The following is a 12,221-nucleotide window of genomic DNA, read 5'->3' on the forward strand; positions in this document are numbered from 1 at the left end:
ATGCATTTCCAACAACTCCTTCCATTTGCAGCCCCCTGCACCATACTACATACCATTCCCAAAGGTCCTCAAACCCACAGGAGTAGATTTTAGGGGGTTCAAAGTGAAGGGGGAGGCAATGAAGCTCCATTTCCACGAACGTGACCTCAGTTGCATTCACCAGGGTGGGTGGGTTTGGGATTCAAGCCAATGATCATAAAATTGTTAGCTGATCTGCCAAGAGCGTTATATTTGATGTATAGTGGAAAGATGCATCCAGTTGTCCCCTTTTTTAACTTCACAACTTTATGATTGTGGTAAATATGACAGATGGACAATTTGGATGAATTTGTTTTCTAAGTTTTTAGATGATAGGGTCTGTTTGCAGTATAGTGTATTAATTTACCTTACAGGCAGGCACTGCTAAATATCCATATCTTCGGTGTTTATTAGCTGTGGGAGTAGGATGTCTCATTTAAATTGCAATAAACTTAATGTACTGAAAACACATAAAAGCTAATCACAACACAATTTTCTCTGCATTTTCATAACCATTAATGCCCCATAAATGAGGGTTCTCAGTTTAATGAAATATATGCAGTGCAATTAGTTGTCGGGTAGATTGATTAATTTATTTCCACTCTTGTGTGCTTTTGGGCTCTTATATACTCTACTAACCCAAAATTATAAGTAGGTACATTGAGAAGCCTTTGTAGAAACAGCTTTCAGTTCTTTAGCAACAATTCCAGCCTCAGTGTGTATATCAATTTGGGACATAAGTTAATTTACATATTGCCTGTTATCCACTACCCAGAGAGCTCCCTTTGACACACTCCAGAACATGTACACTCAGCAGGATAGCTGAGTTTTGTTCCATTGATGTATTTGCGTGTGTGTGTGGAGAACCCTCCACACATTCCTGCCATATGATGCAAGTGGGGGTGCTATTTGAACAAATAAGTAAAATTCCTGGTGGGCCTGCATCAAAGTCCATTTTATGGCCCTCTGGATTATACTAATTGATTATAGAAGATTCATAGGTACATGGAGGGAGGAAATGAGAAACAGGAATACTGATACCAAGTCCATGCCTTTCCCCTTGAATATCATAGGACATTCCTGTACTATTTAAATGGACATGTATGCCATGCAGCCTGCCCCTCACCATCAATTCATTGAACTACAGAATGAATCACTGTGTCCTACAGACTTGATCTGCACAACCTTTGTGTCCACCAATATGCAAGAAATGGACTAAGGCACCGTTGCCTGCATTCCTTCTGTTTCTTTTTTCAAAGCCAAGTTAGTAAATGTATGATTGTGTTGGGGGCAAAGGCATTGACAATGTCATCAGCTGGGAGGAGGACTTAGATCTCTCAGCAGCTTTCGAGACCATTGACCATGGAATCCTTCTGGATAGGATGTCTGGGTTGGGAGTTGGAGGCACTGCACTGCACTGGTTCCACTCCAATTTGGGTGGCCAATTCCAGAAGGTGTTTCTGGAGGATTATTGCTCTGTGCTTTGGAAGGAATCCAGCTTAATTGTTCTTTAGCCAGATTGTGAAGGTTTCCCAAGCATTATGCTTTTGGTGTGGTTTGGGGACAGCACAGCTCCTGTCCACCAGTGCAGAACTTGTCTGAGCCGGGCTTAGAGATATACAGCTTCTTCATCCCTAAGATTGAGGATGGAGACCTATTTTTTGTTGAAAACATATGCTTTCCAGAAGATTGGCCTGCTGCACTATGACACTGCTCCATTCTTTTGGAATTCTAAATTTCACCCATCATACATGGATTTCTGTGCCAACTGCAATCCATATAATTTTTCCTACAATCTGTGAAAAACCTACATAGAATGAAGTTAGGGACACAGCTCCTCATAAATCTTAGTGTATACTTCCCCTTACTCCCAATATTCAATAAATCTCAATACTTCCATTAAGTACAGCCTTTCTGAATTGAGCTGAAACCAAAATACTATCATTCTGGACTGTCTTCTTCAAGGAAGGGAATAAAAACATTAGGAATGTAAAAGCTGATGCAGAGGTCTTCCTAATCCACACAGAAAGCATTAGCTAACTGTAGGCAGGAGCATAGACCATGGTCCCATGATCTTCCTAAATGTAGCCTTTGTACTGAAATTGAGAATGAACCTTGTGAACAGAAACCATTGGAAATTAATGTTGGATATGAAGTGTTTGACTATCAATTTTATTTTTGTGGTTTCTAATTTTTGCCATTGAATCTACTTTTGTTGTGAAAATAGAGTTTTGGCAGAGTGTGTGTATATGTGTAAAATATTTCCCTAAACTTTTTATTCATTCCATTTTCATTTATTACATTCTATATCTTTCAAGAGTTACTCTTACACTTACTCTTTTTCACCTCTTCACTCCTACATATATATTTATTACATTTCTATGTCGCCCAATAGACAAAGCTCTCTTCAGTTTTTCAAGGCCTGTTTGCAGGAACTCTTGGTTGCAACTGGTATACAGCTGCGTATTACCATGTTGTGGTCGTTAATTCCATAGCGTAAGTATGCACTGTATAAAAAAGTACTTCCTTTTATCTATCCTGATCACCACTTTGTGTTCTAGTATTCTGACAGAGGGAGAAAAATGTCTCCATATCCACTTTCTCCATGCCATGCATAATTTTGTACATCTCTATCATGTCTTCCCTTACTCACCACTTTTCTAAGATAAAGAGTCCCAGATGTTGTAACCTTTCCTCATTGGGGAGTTACCCTTGCAATGAGTTGATGTGTTCTGTTTCATCCCCATGGACATTATAACATACCTTCATATGGCTTCTTGAAAAATAATTGAAAATGAGGACAATTTGCTGGGTGCAAAAATGTTCAAGAGAATCAGCTCAGCACTTTCATCACATACACATGCGTTTATAGGAACAAACAATTGCAAAAAACTCACTTTCATGTATGTTTGCTGTACACGTAAAGTGTAAAAGGAGGCTAGATTTTTCATTCTGAAGCTTTCAGATAGAAGCCCACCTGCAAATAATGTTTGATCATTTTCAACCCACCCACTCTCATCCTTTTTATAAAGGCAGTGGGAGGAATGCACTGGTGTGTTGTTTTTTTAAAGGTTCCTAGTAACATAAGGACATGCGTTATTTCAGCTGGTGATGTATGGTGCATTTGAAAAGCACATTTACAGTTAATATCCTTATTTTCAGCCAACATCAAAGGAAAGCTTTCTGTTTCTTTGAAGCTGTAATTTAATATGAATATATTGTTATGTGTTCCTGACTTCCTTGAGCAGTTGAACATTCTAGTGGCAACACTACCAGGTTTAGGGTGCAATCCAATGAGGCTTCCAAGGTTCCTATGCGCTGCTGAAGCCACCAGGGTTTGATCTAAGCCTACCTGTCCTCTGATCTTTGATTTTTCCACTAGACAGGCTTTGGATGGGTAGGGAAGGAGGTGGAGGAGGTTCAGGATAGACCATATCCTGGTCTCTGGTCTCCTGCCTACAATTCCAAAAATGTTCACTGTTTCATTCTTTCCAAGTTCCAACTTCAAAACTGCTGCTACACGCATGCGCATGCACACTCACCCACCCACCAGTGGTGCATCTGCCTCAGATCCCACCCCTGAAAATGTATTGCCTTTTCAGGGAACAATCTACAGTCGTCAAGAAAGATTCATATTTTGTTTTGTCAAGTCCCTGTTTGTTCATCCGTTCTGATCAAGTCAGCCAAATATTAACAATGCAAGTAATATTATTCAACAGCCCAATGGCAGACACCTTCAACCAAAGGGATGGTCAGGAGCTAGTTTGATGTAGTGGCTAGAGTGTTGGACTGGGAGTTGGGAGATCCGGGTTCTAGACCCCACTCAGCCATGGAAACCCACTGGGTGACTTTGGGCCAGTCACAGACTCTCAGCCCAACCCACCTTACAGGGTTGTGTGAGGATAAAATGGAGAGTGGGATGATGATTATGTACATTGCCTTGGGTTCCTTGGAGGAAAAAAAGGTGGGATATAAATGTAATAATAAATATTTAGAAGTGCTGTTTCAGGCCACTCATTAGGTGCGCCAGCTGTTTGTTTGTTTTTGACAAACTCATTGTTTCCACACTCCAGATGACTAATATTATAAACAATTAAATGGGCCTATGCATGCCAAAGGCAGTATTCTATTCACATAGCATAATCTGCGTTCGGTTTAATATTTAATAGAACGAAAAGTAGACTGTTAAATCTTGCTTCTCTTGCCATCTCAGATTTCTCTTTCTGAAATGGCAACCTAGACGTATGGCATCCAAACATCAATTGATCACTACATGCAAATTCATTTTATGGGCATAGTTTAATGGTGTGAACTTTGGCACAGCCCACCTAGAAAAGTACAAAAGGTTAGAATTTTTCCTCTCTACTGTCCATGAAACCCATTTTCTACATGGAAGACTGATTTTTATTGACAGAGAAGATGGCATTAAAGAATAGGTCTTTCTTGATAGGAAATCCTCACACAACTGAGCACATTTATTTTTTTAAAAATAAAATAAATAATTTTCATTGTGAGCCTATCAGAACATTACATTCTACAGGCCTCCCATTTTAGAATATCTATGTGGTGAAGCATTTGCCATATAAAACACCTCTGAGGTATGTTGGTTTACGTGCTTAAGTTCAAGTAATATTATTTGAGCTACATGATTAAATATGGATCGGTATTGCCTAGTATTGGGTAATTTAATGACACCATATTACCTTGTGGGGCATTAATGTTTTATAATACAATCCTATGAATGTTTAGACCATTCCCAGTATGTCCCAGGTAGCCATGCTTCTCGGGCCTGTTGGAGATTGCAGGACTTTTTTTTCTGTCTGTACATACATAGGATTGTGCTCAAAAGCATCTATCCTAAAACATCTTTACTGTTTAAATATGTTTTAAAGGTACTGGTAGACATATTTTTAAAATATGGATAGCAGTATATAAATCTATAAAATAAAATAAAATAAATAAATCCAGATAGTTTGATATTAAATTCAAGTTGCAAACTATATTTCAACAAGCTAACAGAGTTGAAATTAAGACATAAAAAGAGGTACCATATATACATCCCAAACGTAAAGACAAAAGAAAAGTGAGATGCAGTTTGCTAAATATAGTTTGTTGTTTTCATCATTCATATTTTCCTCCTGGAACAATGATTTTCCTTCTTGAATTAAAACCGTATTCCACATCCTCTCTGCTCTGAAGCAAAAAAGCTCCACACTGATTAAATAGGAACCAGTCAGCCAGCCGAGCTGGCATTTATTCCCTGGAGAAGAAGAGAAATAATACTGTCAAATCATGTGAAGAAAATGCTAGAGTTACTCAGATTAGGCACCAGAGATTTGTGTGTGTGTGTAAAGAATAGCGATGAACTTTTCTTCATCTTGCTGAGCTGTGCTTAGTATCATTTTAAGAACTTAATAAAAAATAATATGTTATACAAAAGCATAGGAGAAAATGACAAGCTCCTCCTCCTGCAGTCTGACAGATGTGACATCAGAGGATAGCAAAATGCAGGAAGGCTGTCTTGTTCTGAAGTACAGCAGTAAACAATGGAGTTGATACCCTACTTGCTGGGAAGTGTAGTCTCACATCACAGGAAGTGGAAGGAAAGAGATTTTTGCCCTGCCTAGAATGCCTTTATTAAGTGATGCAGCAGTTGTGCAGAGTTTAATAAGAACATTAGAAGAGCCAATGGCTCATCAGACCAAAAGTCAATCCAATCTAATTCTGCATTCTGTTCACACAACAGACAACCAGCTTCCCATGGGAAGCCTACAAGCAGGAGATGGGTGCAACAGCACCCTTCCATCTGTGTCCTTCGGCAGCTAGTGTACATAGTAGAAATACTGCCTCTGATACTGGAGCCATCAGCACTAGTAGCCATCAATAACCTTCGCCTCCACGATTTTGTCCAGTCCCCTTTTAAAGCCATCCAAATTGGTGGCCTTCACTAGATTTTGTGCTAGTGAATTCAACATTTTAACTATTTGTGAAGAAGTACTTCCTTTTATCTGTCCTGAATCTTCCACCATATAGCTTCATGCAAAACCACATTGAGTTCTTGATGGAGGCAGAAAAATGTCTCCCTATCCACTTTCTCCATGCCATGAATAATTTTGTACATCTCTTATTATGCTAATCCTTATTGGCTTTTTTTCTAAGCTAACCAGTCGCAGATGTTATAACCATCCTAGGAGTTGCTCCCCCATGATGTTTGGACTTAATTTGTGGCTCATTTGCCTGACGATTCTGGTATGCTCATCTTGCATAAGAAGTGGAGTTGATAAAAGCTGTTTATAATGTCACTTACATTACATAGATACAGCCTATTAGAAGAGTGTATATTATATGCCCCCTAATCTAGAGATCTTTGGCTTCAGTGCTATAATAGTGATGCTGAGCTTCATTGCCAAGGGGCTCTATACATTAGGGGAGGGACTATAGTTTTGTGGTAGAGCATAACATCCCTGTTTCATTTCCCAGAGTAGACAATACTGGGCAAGATGGATCAATAACCAAACTACATAATAGATATGGGGAGAAGGGAGCATCTAGAACAAGTCTCTCCCATACTTAAAATCATCACTGGCAATGATGTTTGGAGGTGCCTGACTTATCCTCAAATATAGTTCCCCCACCCCAACATCCAGCAGGTCAGGCATGGAAACCTTTTCCAAACATAGATGACTATTGCTAGAATGATGCCGATGTCTACAAATATCTTGGTACATCTACAAATAGCAGCAAGGGGATAGTAACAATGTGTGTGGGTTGGCACATCCCTTGGAACTGCTCCAAACATCCCCTGGTCGCTTCTCCTCCTCTGAAGAACCGGAACATGAGGGTCAAACCAGACACAATGCGGAAATCCATAAACAGGATCCCAAGCTTTATTTTTTTTAATAGCAACTATTGTGGGATGGGGAGGGTTACAATTCAAAGTGGGCTTGCAGCCAGGGCCAGCACTTCCCTTAGGCCAACTAGGCAGCCGCCTAGGGCGCAGACCTCAGAGGGGTGCAGTACTGCCCTTTAAGGGTCACAGTTTTATACAAAATAGCTGTTTTAAGAAAAAAACAGAATAAGTTCAAGCTTTGTGCTTTTTATTTTTTCTACAAAACATCTGTTCTTAAAAATCGAAGTTGGCAAGTTTTGGGGGGTCTGGCACCGGCCCTGCTTGCAGCATTGTGTATGGCGGGTGGGTGGGGGAGTAACCTATCTCTGTGCTGTTTTCCTGATCAAAATTATTCCCATTAAATGCTATTCGTCCTGTGGGGCAAAACTTAGAGATACCTCTCTCTCTCTGTGTGTATTGTGTTCAGACATTCAAAACGAACTGGCTTCCATAACATTGCAGAGCTTCAGCTGTAGGCAGATGCCAAAGAAGCAAGGTAGTTCCGCCTTCCTGCAAGAGTTCTTTCTAGCAGGGCGTGGGGAAGCAAACTTCCTTCAGCTGTGCCTTTGCTGGCCAGTGGATGGGGCTGGACAAGCCCTTCCCTTGCTGCAATGTCATTCCTGGGAGGCAGGGATTGCAGTCTCCCAGTCAAGGCTGGCCCTAACCACGAGGCAGAGTGAAGTGGCCACCTCAGGTGGCAGGTGCTGGGGAGACGAAAGCAGCAAAATGTCCTGGGCTGCTCCTGCTCCCAGTGGCCCTTGGTCCCCAGCCAATGGCAGAGGCGAGAATATGCTTCCTTTCATCTCCGCAGCTCCAAGGTGACTGGCTCATGTGCTGGGCTCCACTTCTGCCTCTGCTCCTGAATCCGGCACTGCTGTATGCCCAAACCGCAGCCAGATACCAGAATCCTATCGATTACGCAAACAGTAAATGCAGGGTTTCCATCTTCTTTAATACAGGAATGCCAAGTCAACCGCCCTTGAATAAACTCTTTGCAAAGCATAACACCTTTCTGAATAGAATTGCTGCTGGAATGTAGCCTTGTGATTTTACTGTGAAATCCCATGGTGGTAAATAGAGAGTGACTTCTAAGCTTACCCACCTATAATTTATGGGGCATCTGAATGCAAACATTGCACAAAAGCATCTTGCTGTCCCTTTACATGAAGGATGGGCAACTAAAATCCCCATAATCTCCAATACTGGCTATGCTGGCAAGGGTTGATGGGAGTTGTAGGCCTAACCATGTACAGGCTTTGTATGGGTACAGTGCTTAAGGGCTTTATATACATAAAAAAGATCCAATCATTACTGTAACTCCTATGGCTGAAAAGCAAAAAGTGTCTTTGATTTAATCAATTTAATTGATTTAATCAATTTAATTGATTTAATGTTTTCTTGGGGAGGGGCGGAGGGCTGGGAACACTGTGAATCCTGTTCATTTTCTCATACACCCTGCAGAGTTTAAAATACATGTATAGGCAATATACGTGGCCATAAATACTGTCCTGCCAACAGAGGAAGTGGGTTGGCCTTGAGGCAGAGGAAAATTGAAATGTGTTAAGACGATTTTTCTTTTCTGTTTTTATTCAGGGTGCTTTGAGTGCTGCATCAAGTGCTTGGGGGGTATTCCCTATGCCTCATTGATTGCCACCATCCTGCTGTATGCTGGGGTCGCCCTTTTCTGCGGCTGTGGTCATGAAGCCCTTTCGGGAACTGTCAACATTCTTCAAACCTACTTTGAGATGGCAAGAGCTGCTGGGGACACCATTGATGTCTTTACCATGTAAGTCCCTGCTTAATCTTTTGTAACTTAGCTGTTATACTGCTGCAAAATTACTACTCCCCCACTTCTAATATCCTGTAACAAAGTGAGCAGAAGACATTACTTGCATTCATTCCAAATGCACTGGATAACAGATGGGAATAAAATTGTTTCCCTATTATTATTATTATTATTATTATTATTATTATTATTATTATTATTATTTACATTTGTATACCGCCCCATAGCCAAGGCTCTCTGGGTGGTTTACAAAGGATAAAAAGACTTAAAAACACTATACAAAAAATTAAAACCACAAAAACATACAAAAACAAACCCAGGCTAATTACATATTGCTAAATATTTCTATAAATAACCTCGTTCTGCAAAATAGGTGTACATTTCAACATTGGAATATGATTTCTTATGTCATGTAACTGAAGATAAGGAAATCCAGTTGTGTGTAAAATATTTAGATGTGTTTTAATGTCTGTCTGTCTACATTTAATTCGACTAATAATTAAAGGTCTTCAGTTGAATATTTCTGAATTTATCCTATTTAAGTCAAATGTTTATATTCCATTTTAAATTTTAAATCAAACTAGCCATATTCCTTGTTAAATTAATTTAAATGTTTAGGATTGTGACTTCTAATAATTTGCCTTCATTAATGAAATGGGCATTCTGTAATTGAATAAAGATGGGTGTGTTTGCTTTACACAAAACAATTAGTATGAATCTCCACTATATACTAGAGGTGGGCACCAACCATATAATTCAACTTGGACCCTATTCAGCACTGCAGAAAATTGTCCAGTTCTCAAAGTGATTTGGAGGGTGTCTGGTTCAACAGTTACCGAACCTAAGTCGAGATTTAGACCTCCAAGGTTTTGTGCTTTCCATTGGCTATCATGGAAAAACAAAAAATGGCTATAACTGTTTCTGTTTATCACAAGTGGATTAAATTTGCTGGCATAGTAAACGCTTAAGATGGAAATGTGCCTGCCAAATTTCAGGAAAATGGGTGTAGTGTTTTTTTCCACCTTTATATTTTCATTTTTTCCCCAAAGTAACAACCATTAATGTTTTATTTCTTGGATAATTGCTCCATTGGAGGGGATCAGGTCTGCCAAGTTTCAATAGGTACAGAGCATTTTGTGCAAGAACAGCTATTATCTTTTGAGGAGACCAAAAAAAGGATGCTATGTTCCTTCTAGACCATTCTTCTAAATGACTGACAGGCTAAAAGTTGCCCTATGTAAGAAAACTGCAAAGTTCCAGAAGGTTAAGAGCAATGCTTTATGTGAAATAGTACTCAGATTTTGGGGTTTTGAGTGATTTTCTTCCCCTTCTCCCTCCCTGTTTCTTTTAGGAGCAATTTGTATTAAAATAGCTTACGTTAAAGAGGTTTTACAGGCAAGAATCCTACAAAGTTTGAGAAAGACAGGTGAAGGAGCCCGGGAATTATAGTGCTTGAAAACCAGAGTAAGGCTTTTTTCATAGGGAATGCCTGGTAGCATCGGATGAATGTCCATCTTACAGTCCTATCCGTGCCCTCCTCCAAAGTACAGTGTTTGGAGACCCCCTGATAAAAAATGTCGTATGATTAGAAGATGGACCTGTAGGTCACCAACTCCTCTTCTTTCCCTGTCTTCCCCTGAAATGAAAGTAACATATGTATTTTTTTGAGATACACTGTCTGCCTTTCCAAAGCCAAATTGCGACAAAGCTTTGTGCGGGGTCCCGCTTTGATTCTGTTCACTTCAGAATTCTACCAACTAATTTCAAAGTCTCAAGGAGTGGCTCAAGGGAAGCTTGAAGAAGCCTGAAGAAATCATGTAATGAGCAGGGGGTTGGACTTGGTGGCCTTTTAGGCCCCTTCCAACTCTACTATTCTATGATTCTATTATATTTTTATCCTTTTAATTGTTATGCTCTTGTTGTTATTTATTAACAGTTATACCACTACACATCCAAAAGGTTTCAGAGCAGTGAACAACAGACAAAATAAAATAATAAAAACACTATATTAAATTTTTACTATTTTTAAGAACAAGAGTTCTGATAAAACGCAAGTTCTGTAAACTGCAGCCAGTTACTCAAGGAAAGCTTCCTGAAACAATCATGTTGCACCAGTAGCAACATAACGTTGGTGCCTGCCTGATCTCCAAAAACAGGGAGTTCCTTAGGAATTGAGCCGCCACACTAAAGGCTCTTCTCCTGGTGGACTCCAATCAGACCATAGTTCCATGTGTAACCACCAGGAACATGCCTTCAATTGACTTCAATGAATGGTGGAGGTGATTATAAACCAGGAATGCAAAACCTCTTTCTGCCTGAGGGCTGAATTCTATTTTGGAAAAACTCTTGGGAGCTGCTGTCCATTGGTGGGTGGGCTGAAAGCAAAAGGGGTAGGGTCAAACCCCTCAAATACTGGCATATTTTAGCATAAAGCTCTTCCTGTCAGTAAATAAACCTTAGGGGAGACAATCTTGGGGAAACTGTACAAAAGCTGTGAAACCACCAAATGATCAGTTGTTAGGCAAAAGAGGGTGGAGCCAAGGTGACGAGGCATGACCTTTTGGGGAACCTGACCTTGAGGACCCTGTTATAAACAAATGTAAAAGTATTGGTGTTTCAGGTCCATTGGTGCCAGAAAGAACATGCCCATCCAGTAGTCAGGGTTTTCAACAGCATTTCCCTGATAGGGAAGGATAAATTTCCCTTTCCTTTTCAGAAATAGGAGAAAGCTTCACTGGGAGCTCAATAAAAATGGGGAGGATCCATGTGTCTTAGGAGAAGTCTACACCAGCCCAATATCCCAGGGTCATCTCTAGATTGTTCCTGTGTATCCAAATGCACAGGGGATCCCGGGAGCAACCTGGGATGACCCAGGACTTTCACTGAGATATTTGGGACCATGGAAAACCCAAGGACAATCCCAAGGAGCGCAGACCATGTGGCCACTGCTCCTGGGTCTTCCCTTCCTCCCCATGAGTAGTGGGGATCTTAAAATTGACATGGAGTTGTGTGGAGGCAGTCCGTGCCCATCTAGGGTGGGGAGCAGGTTCGCCTTTTTAAAAAAACTTACTATTGCAGAAGAGCACAATTACACTCCTTCTCCTGTTGTAGAAAATAAATGGGGGCCATAACATCTCCTTCTGGGATGTTGCACGGCCATCAAGATGCAGGAGCAGGGAAGTCCAAGATCCTTCCCCTATGCCCTATGGTATAGACATACCCTTAGCTTCATTGCTTGATGGTTGGTGCTCATTCCTATTGCTTATGCTGCCTTTGTTAAATGGGTTATATTATTTTTAGACATGCATTTAGAATAATGCCTCTAAAGCTGACTTCACAGCTAAGGCTCTGGTTTATTATTGAATGAAAGCTAACCCACTTTTCTAGTTAATGAGTCCCTGGGTAGCCATTATTTCAGAAACATACTAAATGCTTTAAGCATTATTACGAATTATCCATGTTTACTATGTCAGAGCTATACATGGAATATCAGTCTAGGAACAGAATTACAATGGGAAGAATTCAGAG

At 40.3% G+C, this 12,221-nt stretch overlaps 1 protein-coding gene across 3 annotated transcripts in view; it reads left to right on the plus strand.

Moving 5' to 3' along the window:
* The window catches only part of GPM6A (glycoprotein M6A), a 236,106-nt gene that overhangs the window by 180,997 nt on the left and 42,888 nt on the right, over nt 1-12,221 (plus strand). For all 3 annotated transcript variants that reach the window (XM_063136164.1, XM_063136162.1, XM_063136163.1), the window contains one exon: nt 8,501-8,693. In XM_063136164.1, coding sequence (XP_062992234.1) covers nt 8,501-8,693 — 193 coding nt within the window. The remainder of the gene's footprint in view (nt 1-8,500; nt 8,694-12,221) is intronic.

This window comes from Elgaria multicarinata, chromosome 10 (assembly GCF_023053635.1).
Source record: "Elgaria multicarinata webbii isolate HBS135686 ecotype San Diego chromosome 10, rElgMul1.1.pri, whole genome shotgun sequence".
Classification (NCBI taxonomy): Eukaryota; Metazoa; Chordata; class Lepidosauria; order Squamata; family Anguidae; genus Elgaria; species Elgaria multicarinata.